The 23,864-nt window shown below is 47.1% G+C and overlaps 1 protein-coding gene across 7 annotated transcripts; it reads left to right on the top strand.

Annotated features, from left to right (window-relative positions):
• The first annotated feature begins 3,991 nt into the window (after positions 1 to 3,991).
• ogt.1 (O-linked N-acetylglucosamine (GlcNAc) transferase, tandem duplicate 1) lies at positions 3,992 to 22,821 on the top strand. Of its 7 annotated transcripts, none has more exons than XM_064328265.1 (23): positions 3,992 to 4,470; positions 7,232 to 7,382; positions 8,050 to 8,293; positions 8,394 to 8,462; positions 12,094 to 12,210; positions 12,354 to 12,433; positions 12,532 to 12,742; positions 13,675 to 13,815; positions 14,491 to 14,591; positions 15,309 to 15,462; positions 15,569 to 15,670; positions 15,955 to 16,134; positions 16,312 to 16,470; positions 16,728 to 16,817; positions 17,005 to 17,130; positions 17,550 to 17,720; positions 18,417 to 18,533; positions 18,879 to 19,043; positions 19,470 to 19,517; positions 19,733 to 19,885; positions 20,352 to 20,604; positions 20,866 to 20,989; positions 21,234 to 22,821. In XM_064328265.1, the coding sequence occupies exons 1-23, from the start codon at positions 4,434 to 4,436 to the stop codon at positions 21,412 to 21,414; spliced, it is 3,174 nt and encodes a 1,057-aa protein (XP_064184335.1). In that variant the 5' UTR covers positions 3,992 to 4,433; the 3' UTR covers positions 21,415 to 22,821. The 7 variants fall into 7 exon arrangements, with proteins under 7 accessions (XP_064184335.1, XP_064184333.1, XP_064184336.1 ...); XM_064328263.1 differs by having other exon boundaries at positions 7,202 to 7,382; XM_064328266.1 differs by having other exon boundaries at positions 3,993 to 4,470; positions 12,532 to 12,727.
• Positions 22,822 to 23,864: the final 1,043 nt, after the last annotated feature.

Raw genomic sequence — 23,864 nt, 5'->3', positions numbered from 1 at the left:
TCCCAAAATAGCCTTTGTGAGCGGGGAATACACTGTAACGATGAAAGCCGGGCTCACCCCATCAGTGGAGAGGTGTCCACATTGCCCAGCCAGTGCTGGGCCTTGCACAAAGATAAAGCATGTCAAACGTGATCGCCGTAGACACAGCCATGACATCATCCTCGATGAGCCATTTTTTTCCCAAGACGACGGCCAAGCGGAGCAGCGGGGAAAAACTGGGGCGCGTGAGCGGGCTTGAACTCGGACGCGTACGCACACAGGCACATACGCATACCGTCTCTGAGCTAACATGTGCTGTGCACACACGGCAACGATGATGTCAGCCCTCTCCTGAAGAGAGGTGCTGAGAGACAAACAGAGGCACACAGGACCCCAATTTCCCCCCATCCTGAGAGGAAAATGTGAAGTTAATGAGTCCCACATCACAGGCCTGAGAGCTCAAGGGCCCTTTTAACAGATACCGCCTGTGTCATTCTGTCAGCAAGGCTCGAGAGAGGCGAGGGATTGAATTGGGCCTGTTTACTTTCCTGCCTTAATTTGCACATGATGTGTGGGTAAAGAGAATGGACACTGGACAGATGGAAAGAGAGCCTAAACCAAAATGAGAGGTTCTTCTGTGCAAGAGCCACTTTTTTTTATTTTTTTCAACTGCCAAACTTCCAGTCCCACCTCATTCCATTTCCTCATTTTTTGGTGTTCAGACTGTTTATCATCTAGGGTAAATTAAAACAATTTACATACGAGGCATATTTTGTTTCCTGACTCAAATAAGCATGAGAGTTTTCACTACATGGAAGGAAAACACATGTTTCAAATGGAGGGGGATCTATCCCCATGTAGTATTTACCACATCAGGATGGCCATGACTGTATTTAACATAATTTATGGCTCAAACACTGATACTGTACACGAAGAGACCATAACCATCAAGTTTGAGACTGTACATATTACAAGTTGCACAATGTCAGTGAACTCCAGGCTGTTGATGAATGGGCATAAAAGCATTTTCTGGCTTAGACCAGAAACCCCCAAATGCCCATATACCAGCCACTGTAAAGTTGGCTGGTCATCAGAAACTTTGGTCAATATCTAAAATTCAAAAATATCCTTCATAGTGCACAAAAACTTACTGGGCCAATGTGTTTGCTATATGTGTGTGTTTGTGTGGGTATGCATGTGTGTGTGTGTGTGAGGGGGGTGGGGGGGGGGCTGAATATTATTTGAACCTTACACACACGTCTGTGCATTTATGCGTCAACATGTGTATGCCTGTTTGGATGAATGTTTGTGTGGGGAAGAGAGAAAGAGAAAGTGTGGTTGAAGCAGCATACACATGGTTAATGACAGCTGGGCTTAATTCATTTCCAAGCTCTGAGACAAGGCAACCAATCTCCACGGGAGAAAGTAGGGAATGTGGCAATGAGCTCATCTGTGTGTGGTGTGTGTGTGTGTGTGTGTGTGTGTGTGCGTGCATGCATGCATGTGTGAGTGTGTGCGAGTGTGTGTGTGTGTGAGAGAGAGAGAGAGAGAGAAAGAGAGAGAGATTATGTGAATTTGATGTTGTGCTCTTAGTTTGCAGTTGAATGTCTGTACCCAAATAAAAAAAAAAACATGTATGAATCTTGCTTGAATCTTAAAATATATTGCTTATGAAATGCTACAATGCTGTTGTCCACCCCCTCCAGGAAAACCACATTTCTGAGCATAGAAACACCACTCTTGTTGTATCTGGCAGACACAACTGACTAATTTTCCATCCAGTAAAAGGATTATGAGAATGAAAAATGATGGCTGGCATGCAAAATACTTCAGAATAAAGAACATTACAATAAAAAAAGATTAGATCCACTAGAGAATGGATAGTGGGAACTACATGTAAAAAAGGAGTTACACCCAACATGTACCCAAATTAAAGATTCAGGGAATTTCAACCTCACTCCAGCCCAGTGGTTCAGGAGACCATGCAACTAGAATTAGTAACTGCCCCCTGGTGGTCATAAGCTGAAAACAGGGGAGGGTGGTTCTGATAATGTTGGTTACCATTATCAGGGAGTAGTAATAGCAGTTTTTATAGCCTTCTTATAAATAGAATGGCTTAGCAATTGTATTATTATTATATGACACAAATAAAACAAAGAGAATTAAAACCAAAGACTTTAAAGTAAAATCAGGACAACACAGAAAAACATCATGGCAATTTCCTCACCAGCACAAGACTTCTGATCAGGATGCTTTTAATTACCCTCACAAATACTCAAATATTTTTATATCATTGTTACTTTTTTCCTCAGGTAGTTGTCATGTCTGAATCTCACCAGCTATGAATGTTGACATTACGATACTAAAATATACTTCATTTTCTGTTTCAGTCTGCTCACTGATTTTGGCTCGCTTCTGCTAATAATGTGTTTTGTTTATTTTGTAACCTGTGTCAGATCTTTAAATATAAATGACCTTTTAATATACAGTGGACATGATCACTTCATAAACCTCCAAGGAAACAGCATTTGCAAAATTCAAGCAACCAGGGGAAAATTCTGGTCCTGGTTTGTGATCATGAGTGTGGCCATGGGACCGTGTCAACAAGAATTTTAGTTCTTAAAAAAAGAAATACTCAGAAAAACAAGTTTTAAAGGAATAATGGAATTATAATAAATGTACTCTGTATAGCTTTTGACTTCTTCCATATGTTTGAGCTTAAAATATACAGTAGCTCAGTAATGAAGTTGCTTATTCTATACAGGCTTTCCCCCTCATTTTCAACAAGGGTGCCAACAATTCTGGAATTGACAGAAAATTGCAGTGATAGGTGTATCATTTTTTAAGTGTGGCATAATCACCTCACACATCTAAATTTGGGAATATACTTTCATGGGAAAATTTAAACTTGCACCATACATTGGTAGTATGGGAGTAGTTTGCAGTGCATCCTGCATTATGTTCCTTCTGCCGTATTTACACGCTAATACTACCAAACCCCTATATTTATGATAATATATTTACATTAGCTTAATTTACATTTAGTTGTGCAGATGAAGTAGATAATGTCTTTATACAGGGCTGGCCCTAACCTTTGTGGGATCCCGAAACAAAATTTTATTTTGGTCCGTCTGAAATGAAAGATGTGGACTTATGATGGGGGAGATTATTCTGTCATGTTCCTTCCAGACTGGGCCCCCAAAAGCCCCCACTCCCAATTAAATAAGCTGGATGTGCAGGCCTATGTTTAAGTACAGCATGCTGATGAAGTAGGAGCATGGTGTAATCACAGTCAGAAATGTGTATGGACTCCAATGGAAGTTAATGATCAGTAGTCCTACAGTTGGTGATTTGAGGACTATTTCATTTTACATCTACTGTGCGTCCTCTGATAAGCCTTAAACTGGTCAAGTACAAACGTTGTTTTGGAGGATAATACTTTATTTCTCCCGTTTTCCATGAGGCCTTTTTTATTTGAGAGCTCACTATCAATGTACAATGTGCGTCTCATAACAGTAGCCGTTAGTGACTGTATACATTTAAAATCAGACTGAGATTTATCAGTCATACACAATATTCTGCTAAATGTGTGCAGGCATTTATGCATGTCATACAGTCATTTTTTTGCGATTCTTGTGAATCTACGGCCGATTTTTGAAGGATATCACTCAGATTCCATGTTCTTCAGAATACTTCTGCTACCAACAAAAACATAATGGAAATGAACTCTCTTTCATATCGAGAATTCTAGATAATACTGCATTGTTGCGCGAAGTGATACAACATGATCATAAACACGCCAGTATCTTCCGCCAGTATCGTCACACGATTTCGTCGAAGCAAACCCTTCTAAATACACGCGGCTAAACGTTACTTTATCTTTAATAAATGTATGAAACGGACGTTTAGATAGAAACACCCTTTTTATTTATATTTTTTTAGATAAAGCTATTTTCAACCAAGTCGGCTGTTATGGATCTAGCTACTTTGTAATTCGAAAGAAGTCCCAGTCAAAGCCGCCATTTCAGAGTAGAGCAGACGCTTTGTTAGCATAGACCGATCCGGAATATTGCTGCAAAGGTTGACATAAGTAGCCTATACCTTGAGTATCAAACGGTAAAATTACAGAATCGAAATTCCGAAGTATCTAGTTAGTAGTAAGGTGTCGTCGGTAGGTTCGACGAAGAAAATAAAGTTATAACTGTGCCAGTGACCTTGCAATTTTAGTTTGGCGTGATGTCTGATTAGCTCGCAGGCTAACGTTAGCTAGCTAGCTAGTTCCCAGATCAGTTTTCACGCCGGTCCTAGCTATCTGAGCATTCGGCCTGTGACTGGGCGGACAGTAGTATCAGCTAGCTAGCTACGATAACGGAAGAGCAAAATAGCTAAATTTCTTTGTTACTCAAACTACAAAACTGACGACCGCTTTGCGGAATTCTGAAACTGAGGAGGAGATGGCGAGCTCCGTTGGAAACGTGGCTGACAGCACAGGTACGTAAGCGAACATTGGTAGCTAACTGGCGTAGTTAGCATGCAAACAGAAATAATCGTAACAAATTATCCATATCAGGCGCTTCCTAGCTAGCTATAATCTGTGAATACTACTAGCCACAAACAAGCAAGTTTAGCACGAGTAAAGTAACTAGTCTATCTGCTCAACTAGTTTCGAATTTGCGTGCGTTGTTAGTCTAACTCTAGTTCCACGTTGGTGATACCTGGTTAACTTGGGTCACTGTTTTTTTCGGTTCCGTTTTTTTACTTAACTAAATGTGAGTTAGTCTAGCTAGTCGTATTTCGTTTGTGTGTGGTTAACGTTGTGTATCTAGGTAACATAGGTGTTTGGTTATAAAGATGGCCAACTAGAAGAGGTTATTACTAGCTGTGTGGTAGCTAGACGTTTAGCGCTAATTTAACGTTTGGTTGATCGGGAACAGCTTGGCTATATCATAACGTGGCGACATATAATGGCATAATTCACTCTAGAAATGTAACTTGAATGTTAACATTGTAACGTTAGCTAGTTGCAGGCTATCGAGTTACGGTATACAGCGAGCAGTAAAACCATTATCGTTAGCGTGAACTATGGCCATGATGATGCAGTTTTTAGAATTGGTGGCAGCAGAGTTTTCTATCTAGTCCAGTCTACTATTTATCCTTTCAGCTTATTTAATTTATGTTGTGTCCGTTCATTAGCAAACATTACGCGCGAACTAACCTGGGCACGACTAGTTGGCTGATGGTTAGCCCAACGGAGCTATCTTGGTAGCAATCAAAAGGCTGTGATTAGCGCCTAATGTAAAGTTAGGTGACTCCGCAGCCGTCAGAAATGGAAAATTACTTTGGAAATGCTTATTATAACATGTTATTATTTGTGCCAACGCATTTCGCTGACTTGCTTCCACTTCCAATTGCTTACGCATTATGATTTCCACCCTCCTCCCAACTATGCTGTGTTTCCCTAACCTGCTGGACAGCTAGCAAGCTACTCTAGCAGCTATTTTGCTAGTCTAACCATATTTAAACCTCGTAGACTTTCGCTTCGGTAGCTCCACGACATGTCTGCATTTAATTTATCCTATTTCACTCCCATTTTAATGGTTGTTTAATTCTAGGTGTTTACGTAGAATCATCCCTTTTATGTTAATAACCATTTTCACTACGCTGTCAGTTTTTTTCTGACATTAGACACGGAGGCAAGAAGGGAGCTTTCCCAGCGGTAGACTTAGCTATTGTTGTTAGAATTCAGCCGGTCGTGCGTAATATTAAAATATGTATTTATCTTCTCGCTAAATTAAAAATTTTCCGCGTTAGACAGAAAGGAATGTCACACTGGTCTGTTTTGGCACTCTAGGACTGTCCCACGTTAGCTAATAATTAGTTCGCTATGTTAACCCAAACACCCTTCCTATAGCTAACAGTGCTAGTGAAACGAATCTTGGCTAACACAGCTTGGCTAACGTTATGGTTGCGAATCTGTTCTGATGTCGCAGTTCCGGACAAATGTGTGTGTCGCGCGCATGAATCGCGGGTTGATACCGAGTTACCATAGGAAGTCATTTTGTTAGCTCATGATGTGGAGCAACCCCATTATAGCTTCTGTAAAATGCACATGTTCAATCTCTGCATAACAGTGTTGCGCAAGGTGCTTCTGAGTTAATGCAGTGTGTTTGCTTACTTTAGACCACAGTCCTTCAAAATGTCCTCATACTATCCATTGTAAAGGCGGCAGTTTTCCCGAAAGTTCTGTAAATATTTTTAAAATCTTTCATCATGCACAACAATGTCTGGCCCAATTGAGGAAAAAAATGAAGACATCTGGCGCACAAATAGCTATTTCCATCCTCTTCGACGTGTAAAATATTCATACAAAAAGGTGCTGACCACTTAGAACTAACATTAAAGTTGTCACAAGAGCTTTAGTTAGCTTATGCTGACAGATTTAGCGACCCAAAGGTGTCACATTACTGTTTTTAAGCAGTGTGGTTATATATGCTGATCATAAGGTATGTGGCTGAATTTGGGCATTGTAAAGGGAACCTCCACGGGAAAGAAGCCCAAATGTGGAGAATGAAAAATTAAGAATATACTAAGCAATGTTGGGTACCATAGTTTCCTCAATTTTTTAAAGACATAGGTATGGGAAGAAAGTTCTTCAACACCCAAACTTAACAATAGATTCTGTTTGTATTGTTCAAGAGCCATTCTTCTCTTCAGCCATACTTACTCTGTAGTGCAAGACACTGTCTAGAGTAGACACTGTGTTACAAATGCAAATGCTTTGGCTAATTCAAATCAGCAGCTGTTAACACTTTGCCCCTAGATACAGAGAACCGTGTACGCCCCTTTAGAAAGCCAGACCTTCGAGCCAGAGAGGGAAAGCAATCCCAAAGTAAAAGAAAAAGTCCCAGCTTTAAAAAAAAATATATAAAATTTTACGTGGAAACCAAATAGGATATTCTTAAGTGACCTTTGCATTTTGAATTCATATTTCTCCCCAGCTGGGGTTTCCTTTAAATGACCTAGTCAGTATTGATACAACATACTGAAGGATGGATTCTGTGGTGATCAGTGGTTATATACATCATGTCATATTCATGAAACTGTTCTCCTTGTCATTTTTTGTTTCTTCTATTCATGTTTTATTTTCTCCTTCCATTTTTTCTAACATTTTGTCTTCCCCCCCATCCCCCCTCCCCCTCCCTGGGTTGTGTTGGTGCTCCAGAACCGACCAAACGTTTGCTTTCCTTCCAAGGGTTGGCAGAGCTGGCACACCGGGAGTACCAGTCTGGGGACTTTGAGGCCGCAGAGCGGCACTGCATGCAGCTATGGAGGCAGGAGCCCGACAACACTGGGGTGCTGCTGCTGCTCTCCTCCATACACTTCCAGTGTCGGCGGCTCGACAGGTGAGGTGGGGGGGAGGGAGAGGGAGGGGCGTGGCCTGTGCCCACAAAGCCCGCCAACTGGGGAGTATGTCCCTGCGTGACAGTTTGGTTTACCTTTTCGGTACGCCTATGAAGCTAGGTTATTCCATTTAAAAAAAAAGATGTTTTATTGCTTGGACTAATATGTAATGCTTACTACATGGGGGAAATGTTTTGTGGCAGATGGAAAAGGCTGTGTTTGATATAAACTTCTGTGTAAGGAGAGGGGTGTGATGGAACACTGTTTTATGCAGATGTGGTCTAATAGCGGGCAAAGCTAATACTCTCGAGTCTATATCTGGTTCCAACTGAGTCTATCAGTCGTGTTGGAGAGCGTGTTTCTGGCAAGCTTTGGCACTGCTTAAAGGCACTCACTTCGGGTATTCCTCTTCCACTTCCTCTCGCCTCACTTCCTTTTCTAAAGCCTGTCCTTTCTCTTCAGCGGGGCCAGAGGTCCTTTTTCCTCCTTACAGACCGTCTTTGGGCAAACGCTGGTGCCTGGGTTTCTGTCCCCTTCTTTCTCCTTGTGGTTTCGACGTTGCCGTAGGGGCAAGGGAGTGCCGCCCGGGCCACCCGGGAGGCGGAGCCCCCAGCCAGCCCCCTCGAAGGGCCACTCGCCTCTGACGCCTCTCCCCTCCCGCCCCCGCAGGTCGGCCCACTTCAGCACCCTGGCCATCAAGCAGAACCCCATGCTGGCGGAGGCCTACTCCAACCTGGGCAACGTCTACAAGGAGCGCGGCCAGCTGCAGGAGGCCATCGAGCACTACCGGCACGCGCTGCGGCTCAAGCCCGACTTCATCGACGGATACATCAACCTGGCCGCCGCGCTGGTCGCCGCCGGCGACATGGAGGGCGCCGTGCAGGCCTACGTGTCCGCCCTGCAGTACAATCCCGTGAGTCGTCCCTCGCCACCCCCCCTTTTCTGTTTCTGCCATTTCAAGAGACCGTCCCCGAGTTTCTCCTCTGAACTCTGTGTTTGCGTTGGTCTTGCAGGATCTGTATTGTGTGCGCAGCGACCTTGGAAACTTGCTCAAAGCCCTCGGGCGACTGGAAGAGGCCAAGGTACGTCCCAGCGCCTCTTCTCCTGCGGTGTCTTGTTTTGTCTTTTTTATTTATTTTATTTTAATTAGATTTTTTTTTTTTAATTTTTTTTTTTATTCCCCTTGTTTAATTAGCTTTAGTTAATTTTAACCCCTGAGCCCCTGGCCCCCGGCCCCCATCTCCTCCTGTTGGAGTGACTGAAACTTCTGTTTTCCACCTCCCTGCTCTCTTTCTAGAGAGTAGCGCTCTGTAGCAGCGGCCCTCAGTCCTTCTCCCTGCCACCTCACCACCCCCCCCCCCCCCTTCCCCTCCCGCGGCCTGGTCACTGTAAAAGTACCCTGGGCTTACCGCTGTCCTTGATGGAGAAACGAGCAGAAGACTGCCGGCCCTCCATCCCACTGCCTCCGGCTCTGGCTTTCCTCTGCCGCGCGAAGGGAGCTGTTCTCAGGGCTGATCTCGTTCTCTTCCCTGTGGTCTGAGGCGGGTGCGGTGCTTTTTGTTTTTTCGTCGAATGCCTGTACTATGTACTCTCGACCCCGCCCCCATTCCCCGCCCACAGAGACCTTTTTATTTATTGTAACTTAAGTCACAGGCCCCTCCCCTCTACATGTCTTTTTCCCCCTCCTGCCAGATACTCTGCTTCACCCTGGCCTATCTCTGTGTCAGTGCCTTTCCACACAGGAAGAAAGGCTGGACTCTCCCAATTGTAAAACGAATTAAATTCAAGCAGGAAATTGAAATGCTTTGACTTTTGCTAACAGCACATTTCATTCTCAGGAGGGATAATGCTGGCTCGGTCTTGAGTAAATAAATGGACTGATGAAGTTAGTGATCTTTGCAATGCCAAAAAAATAAGATGGCTTCTAACCAAAGATATGCATAATTATTTCGGTTGAAGCACCATGCCCCCGCCCCCCACACCCGCTGAATAAAAAGGCAGGAACTGCAGCTCTGTTCATATAAAGCAGACCAACTACTGTTTGGTTTATGGCTCCCCCTCCCCCCGTGCCCCCACTCCTTGAAAATGGTGAGCAGCCAGTGAACTGAATGGTGAACTGGTTTGGAAGTGGCCGTTTTTTTCGGCCGTTTGTCAGAGCTGCCCTGCTGTCATTTCTGCCGGTTACAAGCCATCTTATTTGGTGCCCACGGGGGGCGGAGTGGGGAGGAGCGCCTGGGCGCTGCCTATGCCGCGCCCCCCACCCCCCCCTTTGCTCTGTCGCTCCGCCCCCCCGCGCGCGCTCGCTGAGGGCCCGTGGAGTGCGCGCGCGTGGAGCTGTCTGCCTGACCCCCTCAGCCCCGCCCCGAGCGACTCTGCCAAGTCCCCAAACTGCCCCGTGACCACAAACCCCCCCCCCCACCAATGAAAATACCCCAACCCCACACTCCATTACGCCCTTCACTCCTCAATTTGTTTGGCCTTGGCCTCTGGGTTTGGAGTGGGTGATCGCAGTAATCGGGCCTCCTCATTGGTGAAAGCCCCCTGGCCCCTCCCCCCTCCGGGCTGCGTCCGGCACACAGCTCGCTCTCTGCACTCCACCGCACGCACCAGATGCTGGGATAGTGAGACAGATCGATCGCACGCGCAGCAGCGACAGCGTTACCTCTTTATTCCAGATCTGTGGAAGCTTCTAGAGTAAAACCATTAAATCCCAGACTTCTCTCTTTACCCATTGGCCAGGACTCAGGCAAGCAGGACAGGATAAAGACAGCAGGGTATTAAACCTGTAAAAGAAAGAAGTAAGGCAGACAAAGAATGAATATATATACATATATATTTATAATTTCTTTCCTTTTCTTTCCCCAGTATGCGATGAATATATTATTACCAATTAAATGTGATCAGTTCATTTGGGGAAGATCAAGCCAGCCAGCCTCCCTCTTTAACAAGTAAAAGTGAATCCAGTAAGGAGTATTTTCAATGTGGGACCAAAATGTAATCACTAAACAAAAGCCTTTCTTCTCTCCTTACAACCCCCTGCCCCTCCCTTAAGCATTTGTATTTTCTATGGAAACCAATGGAAAAGTATGTTTTGCATGAGAAAAATGTATTTAGCTAAGCTTTTGTTTTTTTTTTTTTTGTTTTGTGTGTAGAAGATGATTTTTTTTTCCATGTGAAAAGAATGTATTGTTTGCAGACTTTTACTAACGTTCTTGTTTTCTTATTTTGTCTCTCCTGGTTTTTTCACGACTGATATTGTTATTGAGAAGGTTTCAGGAGGGTGACTCTATTCCTGCGTAGGTGCCTGGCGGACAGGAACACTCTAGGGCAACATCAGTCCTCCTCTTCCAGCTGCGGGCGCCCCCCAGAAAAAGTCCAAAAATGTGGTAACGGGTTTGTAACTGCCAGCAAAAAGAAAATCACTCTTCACTCCATGACTGAGTCCTTGTGTTGTGGCTTCCATTGAAGAACAAAAGAAAAAACAAGAGGAAAAAAAAAACAAAAGTAAATAAATGAAAGAAGAAAAGTAGTACTCTTTTAATTTTACTGCCTAGAAAACAGTCATCTTTTTAAGTAATACAAAAGAGACTTGGATTGGAAGCAAAAAAAAAAAAGAGAAAAAAGTAAGAACTCTAACACTTTTTTTTATTTTACTTTTTTGTTTTTACTTGTTAATTATTTTTTTCCTGTTTTGGTTTGTTGTTTTTCCTTCTTTATTTGGAGTTGCAGCGTTCTGCTGAGCAGATGACGCGCTGTGAGTCTGCAGTAACGCAGGGGCTGCGCAGCGACACGGGACAAGCGTGCGCGTGCGAGCTCCCCCTCTCTCCCCCCCTACACCCCCAGACTCCAGCTCTGCCGGCTGCAGACCCGCCCGCCCGCACCGCCAACACGTCACCCAGCGGCCACCCCCGCGCAGCACAGGGCACCATTGGCCTCCAGACCCCCCCAAAAATGCCCCCTAACTCACGAAGACGACTCCTCACCTTACCTGAGCGTTTTAGCTCTAGCAGCAGCAGCCCCGCCCCCCCACATCCTGTTCCTGGCAGCGGGGGAGGTACAGGGAGTGTGGCGGCCTGGCGCGTTGCGGGCAGCGCCCGGTCTGCAGCCGGCGCTCGGGGCCGGAGTCGGCGCAGGCGTGGCGCGGCAGCGGGCAGAAGCGACGGGCGCGGCCTCACTGCGCCTGCATTACAGGGACCTTCGCCCGCGCTCAGCACCCGCCATTCAAGGTTGTGGGAGGGGCCCTCCCGCCGACGCACACGGCAGCCCCATCAGGGTCCCCGCGCCCCTACCACACGCGCTCTTCAGCAGCGCCCTTAGGAACGGTCCCGGGCGGGTTGGGCGGGCTGGGAGGGGCGGGCGGGCGGGATTTCGGAAGGCGGGGGACGCGGGACGGAGCCCGAGGCCGTAACTGAAGAATGGCAGGCTGAGCGTGGGTGCCGGTCGGATCCGCGCAGCGTAGGGAAAAAAGCAGCAAGCTTTAGCGCGGCAGATACTCGCGCAGGCAAGCCCATGCTGCAGACTCACTTTTTGCTTTTGTGGAGAGTGAGCACTAACATGCCTTTTGTCTGCTTTTTTTGTTTCTTTTCTTCCTTTTTATTCAATCTATTTTATTTTATTATTTTTTTTTACAACCCCCCAACCCCCCCTCCTCTACCTGTTCTCCTCGCACCTCTCTGCCTCTTTCTCCCGTTTTTTGTTGTTAAACCTTAAAAGGCCTGTTACCTGAAAGCAATCGAGACTCAGCCTAACTTTGCGGTGGCTTGGAGCAACTTGGGGTGTGTGTTTAATGCCCAGGGAGAGATCTGGCTGGCCATACATCACTTTGAAAAGGTGAGCATGTCTGCGGGATACTTGCTGTAGTCATACTTTATGAGTTTAACAGGCTTGTATTTAGTCCTCAGTGTGCAACGTTCCAGGTAGGTGTGCTGAGAGAAGATTCCTCGATTAACTCTTACTGTACCTTCCCCTTTCAGGCTGTGACGTTGGACCCTAACTTCCTGGATGCCTATATCAATTTAGGGAACGTCTTGAAAGAGGCTCGTATTTTTGACAGGTGGGTGACCCGTCCCTCAGTGCAGAGTGCTTTGCCTGTCAGAGCGCAGGCGAGGCTGTGCGGTGCTGACGGGCACGTTTGCGCTCTTCCCTCCGCAGGGCCGTCGCCGGCTATCTCCGGGCCCTGAGCCTGAGCCCCAACCACGCCGTCGTCCACGGCAACCTGGCCTGCGTCTACTACGAGCAGGGCCTGATCGACCTGGCCATCGACACGTACCGGCGCGCCATCGAGCTGCAGCCCCACTTCCCCGACGCCTACTGCAACCTGGCCAACGCCCTGAAGGAGAAGGGCAATGTAAGGATGTACACGGTGTGTGTGTGTGTCCGCAAAAATGTCCCCACCGCCCAGAGCAGACCCACGGAGTCCCGCACTCTGGCCCTGCTCCTTCTACTTGCTCTGTGCATGCGTCTTGCCCCACACGTGCCAGTAGCGTGTCCATGCAGCTCTTTCCCCTTGCATGCGAGTAGCGTGTCATCCAGATTTCACCATGCATCTGAGTAGCATATCCATGCAGCTTTCCCCACACATGCAAGTAGTGTATCCATGCAGCTTTCACCTTGCATAAGAGTAGCGTATCCATACAGCTTTCCCCACACATGCAAGTAGCGTATCCATAAAGCTATCCCCTTGCATAAGAGTAGCGTATCCATGCAGCTTTGCCCTTGCATAAGAGTAGCGTGTCCATCCAGATTTCACCATGCATCCGAGTGACGTGTTCAGGCAGCTTTCCCCACACGTGAAAGTAGCATGTTCATGCAGCTTTCCCCCATGCATGGGAGTTGCGGGTCCAAGCAGCTTTCCTCTCACATGCGAGTAGCATGTCCATGCAGCTTTTCCCATGCATGCAGGTTTTGTGTCCAGACAGTCTTCCCCATACATGTGGATAGTCTGCATGGTTCTTGCCCAGCGCACACGGGTTTCATGTCGCCTTGTGCTTTAGTTTCGTTCTTTGCCAGTGTGCTTACTTATGCACCTGTGGTGTGCTGTCTTGTGCTTTCATACCGTTGTTGTGCAACAGATGCTTGGACTATCTGGTTATAGGCTGCAGCTTGACTGCTGTAAAGGCGTGCTTTTGCACATGAAGTGCAGTTGCCCCTCGGGGCTGCAGTACTCGCTGGTGTAATGTGAAATCTGCAAGCTGCGCGCGTACGCAGCCTTCCTGCCTGCATCTGAGGCCTCGCCCCAGCGCCCGCGCGGTGCGGCCTAAGGCCTGACGGCCGCCCTCTTCCTCCCCGTTTCAGGTGTCCGAGGCGGAGGAGTGCTACAACACGGCCCTCCGGCTGTGCCCCACCCACGCAGACTCCCTCAACAACCTGGCCAACATCAAGAGGGAGCAGGGCAACATCGAGGAGGCCGTGTCACTGTACAGGAAGGCCCTGGAGGTGAGGGCCTTCTCACAGTCTCTAATGCTTCATGACGAGCAGTGCAGGTGCTACAGGCTCAGCGTAACAGGAAGTGGGTAAATGAAGGCTGGGTATGCTGTAGGCTTGTTGTTCCCTCCCAACTGAAAATGCAGACAATGGAAAACTTACTGTCTCCTGTGTGGTTTGTTTCTTAATGCTGCAGAAGTTGTTTTGTTAGTCTATTTTAAGGTCTATTCATAAACACAGTGGTGCAATACATGGGATTATTGCCTGTCTGGCTCCAAGGCCTTTTTAAAGGAGTGGTTCACTGTTCTCTGTGTCCAGGGGTGGGGTTTTAAGTCACAAATTTTAAACCAAGCCATTCTGTTGAATACAGATGCATTAATCTGATCAACAACCATGCCAAAACACATCCCTGGATACCAAGAACTGTGAACAGTAAACAATTCACCGGAATCTAATTTGATTCTTAATGTACCGTTCAGTGCATTTGAGTTTGCTACTGTCCAGTGGAGATTCCCTTTAATGCCAGGCCTTTGCTGGAATCATTGTTTAAACTGTGGAAGGCAGCACCTCCTCTACATTGTTAAAGCACAAACCTTTGGAAAATATGTAATTGGAGGGTAAATGAAGGAAAGGAGGTGTGAGATGGGTAGGCAAGGCTAGTGTCTGACTTAAACCGTGTGTTGGCAGGTGTTCCCCGAGTTTGCGGCAGCCCACTCTAACCTGGCTAGCGTGCTGCAACAGCAGGGAAAGCTCCAGGAAGCCCTGATGCATTACAAGGAGGCCATCAGGTATGAGAGACCTAGAGCATCCTCAGACTTACATAAGGGCACTCATTCTGTACTTTCAGTAAAATGTCATTACTATAGAATCAGCTCCCTCATTATTCTGATTAGCTGCTTTCACTATCAAAACCCATTAAAGTTATTTTGCCTCTCATGTACATGCATGCCACAGGCTCCTCTTTCTCTCTTTCTGTACTGAATATCTTGCACTGAGACGCATTTGTGGAACTGCATGTTAACCCCAGGGCAGGGCTTTGAGAATGCCTATCTAGCTCTGATTGGCCTGTCATGGCTAGATTTTCTCTGATTGGTCAGGTCTGTGTACCAATGTTTGTGTTAGCTAGACTATCGTGAATACATATAGTCTACACTCTTTCATTGCTCTTTTAGACACATGAGTAAATTAATACCTAATATGTATTTATTTATCCCTCTGTATCTATTAGCCTACGAAAGACATACCTAGCTAGCAAAAGAGATGGCTAGCTAGCTCTCACTAGCTAGTGATCTAGAGAGAGAGATGGCTAGCTAGCCATCAAGAGCTTGCTAGATAGGTAGATATTGAGAGCTTGCTAGACAGATAGCTATTGAAAGCTTACTAGGTAGCTAGCTAGTGAGACGGTCCACATTCCGTTACTGCGTTTCGCCATTCGGTTATGCATTGGTGCGTGTTCTGTGCATATGCGATATGCCCTTCAGCGCATCTCCCTCTGCTTACTGCAGGATCAGCCCCACCTTTGCCGACGCCTACTCCAACATGGGCAACACGCTGAAGGAGATGCAGGACGTGCAGGGCGCGCTGCAGTGCTACACCCGCGCCATCCAGATCAACCCCGCCTTCGCCGACGCCCACAGCAACCTGGCCTCCATACACAAGGTGACCTCTGACCCCGCGCTCTCAAAGAGCCCTTCTCCCGCCGTCGCGCCCCCTCACCGTACCACCACACCCCTTATCCTAACACCCCGCCTCTTGTTCCCCTCAGGACTCTGGAAACATCCCAGATGCCATTGCATCTTACCGCACAGCCCTGAAGCTGAAGCCTGACTTTCCCGATGCCTACTGCAACCTGGCACACTGCCTGCAGGTAACTCCACCCCTCCAGACCTCCCCCCTCCCACGGACTTTCTTATCTGTGTATGACATTCTGTCTGGGGAGAGTAAAACCCTGGGAAAGCGTTTGGTTAGTCTCTTGTTTATATGCTTAGTCAAACATAGTGCTTTCTAACTTTAATTAATAGTAGATTTCACTGAGCAGTATTGCAGTCTGCAGTGAGGTTTGGATGAAAGAAGAATGACATCCTTAGCCGCAGGCTGTCGTATGCAAATGTTGGGGAGCTCCATACTGACCCCTCCGCGCTCTTCTCCCAGATTGTGTGTGACTGGACCGACTACGACGAGCGCATGAAGAAGCTGGTGAGCATCGTGGCCGACCAGCTGGACAAGAACCGCCTGCCGTCGGTGCACCCCCACCACAGCATGCTGTACCCCCTCTCCCACGGCTTCCGCAAGGCCATCGCGGAGAGGCACGGCAACCTGTGCCTGGACAAGGTACGCGCGTCGCACGCAGAGCACGATCTGTTCATGAGATCATTATTTATTCTCGGGCAGCGCCAGTCAGGGTAGGCCTTCCTCGGTCTTATTTTGCCTGCGCAGGAGTGTTTATTGCTGGATACGCGGCGTTGTGTACTAAGGTGCTGTTCTCTGTGCCTTTGCCTGAAACCGCAGATCAACGCGCTCCACAAGCCGGCTTACGAGCACCCCAAGGATCTGAAGGCGAGCGGAGGGCGCCTGCGCGTGGGCTACGTCAGCTCCGATTTCGGGAACCACCCCACGTCCCACCTCATGCAGTCCATCCCTGGCATGCACAACTCCGAGAAGTTTGAGGTACACGCTAGACTCCGGCCAGCCAGTCCATCTCCAGCCTCGTTCAGGCCAGCACCTCATTCTTAGCCTGTTACCTTGTCTCAGCTAGACAATTAGCTGTATGCACCAATGCCTGCCTGCCTGTGTGTGAAATCTAGCTAAAATGTCGGTGTTAATGAATAAATTAGAGCAAAAGTGAAATCCAGAAACAAGTACGGCCCACATGAGATGGTGAGGGCTGTATTGGGCCTGTAGGTGAAACCCCTCTCTGTCTCCAGGTGTTCTGTTACGCCCTCAGCCCGGATGACAGCACCAACTTCCGCGTGAAGGTGATGGCGGAGGCCCACCATTTTACAGACCTGTCTCAGGTGAGCACCCCAAAAGCTTTCTGGGTCCTACAGACTGCCCCCCCCCCCCCACTGCTGTACCTTCACGCGTGCTCACCTCTCTTTCACGCATACTCGCCACTTCACTCTTTCTCTCTTACTCACCTCTTCTCTGTTTTGCTTGTACTCACCTCTTCTCTCTCTTTCTCCTCCCTTGTCCCTGTCTCAGATCCCCTGCAATGGGAAGGCCGCAGACCAAATCCACCAGGACGGGGTCCACATCCTGGTCAACATGAACGGCTACACCAAGGGAGCGCGCAACGAGCTGTTTGCCCTGCGGCCTGCCCCCATTCAGGTCAGAGGACGCTGCGTTAGGGCCCCTCCAGGGGGTTCCCCTTCAGGTGTTCCCAAACCTTTCCTTCCCCAAATTGACCACCATGCAGCATCCTCATCTCAATTAAATTTTCAGAATCTTTAGCAGACACCCACGACAGGCTCAGCCTACTATTGTTCATATTTGATGTACTTGTACATGGAGGAAAGTTTAAATGATGATTTTATGTGATAAATGATCATGGATCATATCATGGATCTGTTTAAGATGTGGCAGTATGTAAGATGGATATGACCAGATATTTGGAGAGGTATGAATGTTGTTCATAGGACCCCATTTTTAGTGAGCAGATGAAGACATATGGTAGTGCGCGTTTATAGCGCCCCCCTATTGGGCTGCACAGTGTTTGACGGTGGGTCTGTTCTGCCCCTGAATCTCAGGCCATGTGGCTGGGCTACCCAGGCACCAGCGGAGCTCCCTTCATGGACTACATCCTCTCTGACAAGGACACGTCCCCACTGGAGGTGGCGGAGCAGTACTCTGAGAAGCTGGCCTACATGCCCAACACCTTCTTTATCGGGGACCATGCCAACATGTTCCCACACCTCAAGGCAGGAGTTTTTTTTTTTTTTTGTTTTGTTTTTTAACATACCCTTATGAAAGACCTGAAAGAAAATCCAGTGCAGGCAGGGTAGGCTGGATGCTTGTATGACTTTAGGTTATGGAAGTTAGGGTTGTACACTTCATTGTACAATTTGCAGGAGTGTGTACATTTGAATGATTTTTTTTTGGTAAACATAGGCCTTATTTTTCTTATTTACTGTTAAGGCCTCTATAGACGTTCTGGAGAGGGAGTGGGCAGTTGGACCCCTGTGTATGCTGGTTTTGTTCAAACCGCAATTGCAATCCAATAATTTTAACAAACTGTTAATTTTTCATGCTTTTCGTGTTTTGAGGGGTTATTCACCCTCTTAAGACATATTATGTCAAATAGCTATACATTGATTCATCGCAATCTTTCATTTGGTCAGTAAAAAAATGTATTGCCTCATTTTATTGTAATTGTTTGCAGTATAAAGCACAATAAGTACAATGCAAACATGGGACCTTTATTTTTCATGGCACTCATAGCCATTTCTGACAATATGGCTTAAGAGAGTAAATAATCTCATTAAGAAGAATCTACAGCTTGTAAAATTCTGGTATTGCAATTGTGGTTGGGACAAAAAGCACACAGTTGTCCCTCAGGACCGAGATTGGGAACCTCTGCTCTAATGGATGTGTTTTGGTTCCACTGTTCTCTACAGAAAAAGGCAGTGATTGACTTCAAATCAAACGGACACATTTTTGACAATCGCATTGTGCTGAACGGCATTGATCTGAAGGCCTTCCTAGACAGCCTGCCGGACGTCAAAGTAGTGAAGGTGAGTACACAATCACAACCTTTATGTTGCTTATGTTCATTTTTATTTAATGGTTTATGGCACAGCACCAGTCCCTCACCAAAGATTTAGTTTTCTGATTGTTCACGTTAGGAGGTTCTGGTTGGTTAGGCATTTTTAGTACTGTATTACAGTTCATGAATGTTAGTAGTGGCACACCCAAGCATAGAAACCTTTACCAAGTGTCATACTTGGTCGTGCCCTGTAATAAATATTCATGAGCTGCATCAAATTTAAACCTTCTGGTTTACATCTGATGTGACCTCACCTTCTGTGGCCTCTCCCTCTGACATGTGTGACCTCTAACCCCTGACCTTTCCTCTGTAGATGAAGTGCGACGGGCAGGAGGCCGGCGACAGCAACGGCGCCCTCTCCATGCCGGTCATCCCCATGAACACGGCCGCCGAGGCCATCATCAACATGATCAACCAGGGCCAGATCCAGGTCACCATCAACGGCTTCACCGTCAGCAACGGGCTGGCTACCACCCAGGTACTGCGCCCCTCCACAGGCCCCCACCTGCTGCTGTGGTAACTGCAGGGGCTGACCTCCTAAACGCTGTAGCCACCTTCTGTCAGATGTCCTGCCCCCAGCATCAGTGCTCAGTGTCCCCCTGGAAAGAGCAGGGCAGCACAGGAGGTCTGTTATTGCCTTGAGGAGGAATCAGTCAGGTGTAAGATGACCATCTGGACTTTTAATTCCCCCTCAATAGAGGATTCATGTAACATCTCCCGTGGCATTAGAGGACCATTAACTGTAATTGAGCCCTGCTTGAGAGTGCTTGTGAAACACTGCGCAATTTAACCACAGAATTTCTTAACATAGCAGCTGGGTGTAAAACAACCCCTGTTCCTCAAAAGACAACGGACTTACTTTGGTAGGAAAGTTGTCAAATTACCGCATTTGGTTGTCTTTCAGATATTTACTTTGGAGGAGGTTGTAGTATCTGGGACTATATCCTTGGAGGTATGGGTTTCTCTAGTGGTGCGCAGCAACATGCTTGAGATACCGTAACACCCCCTCCCCTTTCTGTCACTTGGACTGGGGTCTTTCTCACGTCATGGTGAAGGGTCTGGGTGGGCACACAGAACAGATGTAGAACACGCGGCCTCTGGCTTTTTCTTATAACTGCCCCTGCCCCTTGGGCACGCCCTCACTAACCCCTGAACGTGCATCTGCAGATCAACAACAAGGCTGCTACCGGAGAGGAGGTCCCACGCACGGTCGTCGTGACGACGCGCTCTCAGTACGGGCTCCCGGAGGACTCCATCGTCTACTGCAATTTCAACCAGCTCTACAAAATCGACCCACCCACTCTGCAGATGTGGGCTAACGTAAGTGCAGGAAAACATCTTGCCACCCGCTTCTGTGACCACAGTCACTGGCATCTGTGACCAAGCAAAAAAACTGCTTTTTACAGTGCACCCAACGTCTGGTGAAATGGCTCATTTTTCTGTGGTAGCGTTAATGAACCAGCCTCAGTTTTAAGTTTCATATCTACGTGGATATTCACGCAAACGCCATTCCATGCAATGAAGTACTGAGCTCTGGTATTAAGGGAACAGCGCTTAGCCTGCAGCCTGCTGCGGTCCCTGTGTTGTCTGCTCTTGGACACACTCCATAGATGGGGGGGTGCAATGCAGGATTAGGCTGGGGCTGCCTCTGCAGTGGTTTGATAAGCGGGTGTGTCCGTACATCAGCATGCGTTCTGTTCCTCATTGCCAGAACTGTCATATCCTGGGTGCAGGCGGTCTCGTTTGCTCTGTCGTTTGCTGATCCCTTTTTCTGGGCGCCCCGCAGATCCTGAAGCGCGTGCCCAACAGCGTGCTGTGGCTCCTGCGCTTCCCGGCCGTGGGCGAGCCCAACATCCAGCAGTACGCCCAGAACATGGGCCTGCCCGCCGCCCGCATCATCTTCTCGCCCGTGGCGCCCAAGGAGGAGCACGTGCGGCGGGGCCAGCTGGCCGACGTGTGCCTGGACACGCCGCTCTGCAACGGCCACACCACCGGCATGGACGTGCTGTGGGCCGGCACGCCCATGGTCACCATGCCAGGTGAGCGAGCGAGCGAGCGGCTCAGAGCTGGGGAGGGGGGACGCACGCTCCCTCAGGGCCCGGGTCTAGAATGACAGCACCGCGTGCTGAACGGCCCTCAGGCTGGCATTGTTGCTTTTCTAGGCACTGACTGATTTATCATGTTAGTGAATGCGGTTTCTTGCCTGTGTTGCTGGAAATTTGTCTTTCCTATTGAGGCTTATTGAGGCCTGTGGCTCTCTGACGGTGATGCCTCTTCCTCTGGGTCCCCCTGCCTTCTAGGTGAAACCCTGGCCTCCCGAGTGGCTGCCTCCCAGCTGACCTGTCTGGGCTGTCTTGAGCTCATTGCGCACAGTCGCCAAGAGTACGAGGATGTGGCTGTTAAGCTAGGCACCGACATGGAATAGTGAGTTTCCGTCTCTCTTGCAGTCTCCTCTACTCTCACTCTGTGTATTTCAGCTCGTATGCATATTTACTTGCCACACAACCTTATCCTTGACTTTTTAATGTGTTTTATTAACATATCCACCTTATCCAACCATGATGGCTGCATGTTGTAATGGGCTTTAGATGAATTAGCTGGCAGTGGCTGCAGGCGTAGTTTCTGCGCCCTCTTCCTATCTCGGTATTGAGACGCGCTCTCCTTGCAGCCTGAAGATGGTCCGTGCTCGCGTGTGGAAGCAGCGCATCTGCAGCCCGCTCTTCAACACCAAGCAGTACACCATGGACCTGGAGAAGCTCTACCTGCAGATGTGGGAGCGCTACGCCGCCGGGGGCAAGCCCGACCACATCGTCAGCATCCAGCCCCTGGAGGCCAGCGAAAGCGCCTGAACCCTGGCCTCTGACCTTTCGCCTCTCACCCCTCACCCCCGACCCTGTCCGGCTTTCCTCTCATCTCAGAGACTCTGCTGCGGAGCCTGCACGTTTTTACTCGTCCCCCCGCCCTTCCCCCGTGTTTAGCAAACACCCCTTAGAGCCAGAGGAGAGCCCCGGCTGTTCCGCTCTCCCACTGAGACTCTGCTGACGCACGCACACATGCACATGCTTTCTCTCTCACTCACTCTCTCTCTTTCTTTCTCTCTCTCACACACACCCACACACAGTGGGGCTGGCTTTGTTAATAAGCGCTTCCTACACAATACCCAAAAAGCACCAGTGGCTTTTTTTTTCTTTTAAGTTAACCAGTATGTGTTTTTGATTGAGAAGTCAAATTTGAGCCCTGCACCAAATTGAGTTTTGTTTTCTGATTTGTTTCTTTTGTTTACTGCAAAAAAAAAATTACATTAAAAAGGTATTGAAAATGTTGCTGTTTTTCCTGCCAAAAGTGGAGGGATTTTATCTAATATGAAGTGTATATGTCAAATCAAATCAGTCCAAATGTCTTTGGCCTCTTCCGTGTTAGACCATGTCTCTGAGCACTAAACAATCAGGATGCATAAAGATGCAGAGGAGTTATTCAGAGGGCCCCCTCACACAGGTTCACTTCATTCATGACCTATGTAAAGGCAGACTTATCAGGAAAGGCCCGGGTAAGTATTTTCACAGCTTTTATTTTGTAAATGTTTCATTGCTGACCATTAAGTTTTTCCTGTATGCGTGAGCAGGTCTTTTGTTGAAGGAATTTTGAAGGCTCTAATTTACCCTGTTCAGAAACAACAGAGGCATGTGGTCTATTATTCCTTCTTGTAGAAAAGAGCAAATGTTCTGTGGTTCCTTAGAGTAAGAGAGTAAATAAATTGATGTCCAGTTTTATTTTATTTTAAGATCTGGAACCACTCCTCAGAGCGTGAATGGGTTCTTGGCAAAACAGCCGATTCTGTCACAAATTTCCAAATTGTCAACTTAGTTGTATAAAAACTGCCTTACCTAAGTTCTCTCTCAACTGCCTACTTCTGTGTTCATCGGCAGGGTCGTCTTCAAGACATTGTTTTGTTAACTGGACTGAAAGAGTTGAGAATTTCGGGTGATGTTTTGCTTGCTTTGTTTCTCATTGTCATATAAAATGTTCCAGGTTGTGAATGCCAATTTAGAAAACTTATTCACTGGATCTTGACCGTACTTGAGCCCCACACATTGATGCGGTGAGACGTCTACATGTCATCGTCCAGGTGTTTGTCAGAAGCTTGACTATTCTTGCCTCCAGTAGCTCTTGCTTGGTGTTGGATGTCTTCAGTAATGTGGCCACACTATTGGTCACCCGTTCCAAGTGATTCTGTAAATAAACTGGTTTGCTCAGTAGTCATTTTTTTGTTTTTCTTGTGCACTCATAATTTATGGATACAAACTGCATGCATTTTTGCATTTAGCAGACATTCTTGTCCAGATTTGATTTCATTTAACAATCCATTCATACAGGATATTTTAATGAAGCAATTCAGGTTAAGTACCTTGCTCAAGGGTATAACAATAGTGGTACAACTGGTGCTGCAACCTTGGGTGAGTTTCAAGCACAGTTCCCTAGCCATTACATTATATGGCTTACAGCCACCAGGATTGCTGTTTACATTTAATACGTGTAATTTGTGCAAATGAATTAGGGGTGGGCACATTGACCACTGTTTTACCACTATGGGTTTAAAGCCAAGTTTTTTTTGTTTTTTGCAGCACCTTTGTGGAGGATTTTTTCCCTATGGGAAACGCTGAGCCAGACTCATTTTGGGGAGTGCCCTGTACAATCAAAACAAAAGCAAAGGGGTGCAAACTAAATGGGAGGAAGTGGAAGACAATTTCAAGTAAATAAGAGTCAAATATGATTAGACTAAAATAAAATAAAACACCCGCATCAGCGCTGGTATTACAGAATCAGGAAATTAGCCAAAATTATATTGTCTTTGAAACAATACATGGGGATCACAACCATATTTTACTGCCAACCGCAGTCTACTACAAAATTAGAAGCAGAAGTATTTTGGATAATAAGACATTAAAATTATAATATTTTGATAGAGCACACGTTACGAATTGTATAGGTTTGACAGTGTAACCCCAGAATTATTTTGTTTTATTTACATTTTTATTTAATTTAGGTTACAGATTACCCTTTGCTGCCATCTACTGCAGTAGTGAAGAAAATATCTCAGATAACATTTTAGGCTTTTAGAAGTGACTTGTGAAGCACGTTATTTAAAGTGAAGCTCGTGAGAACGAAAAATAACCATGTCTTGGCAGGGGCTATAGCGACTAGGTAAGCTTAAAACCGCAAAATGTCCAATGCGGATATTTCTGAATTCATTGAATTTTTCCCCAAACTCGAACAAAATGGCGGCAAAAACGGCACATTA

The sequence above is a fragment of the Anguilla rostrata genome, chromosome 3 (assembly GCF_018555375.3).
Source record: "Anguilla rostrata isolate EN2019 chromosome 3, ASM1855537v3, whole genome shotgun sequence".
In the NCBI taxonomy this organism is placed as follows: Eukaryota; Metazoa; Chordata; class Actinopteri; order Anguilliformes; family Anguillidae; genus Anguilla; species Anguilla rostrata.
The sequence above is the reverse complement of the archived record's forward strand: the minus strand, read 5'-3'. Positions and strand labels throughout refer to the sequence as shown.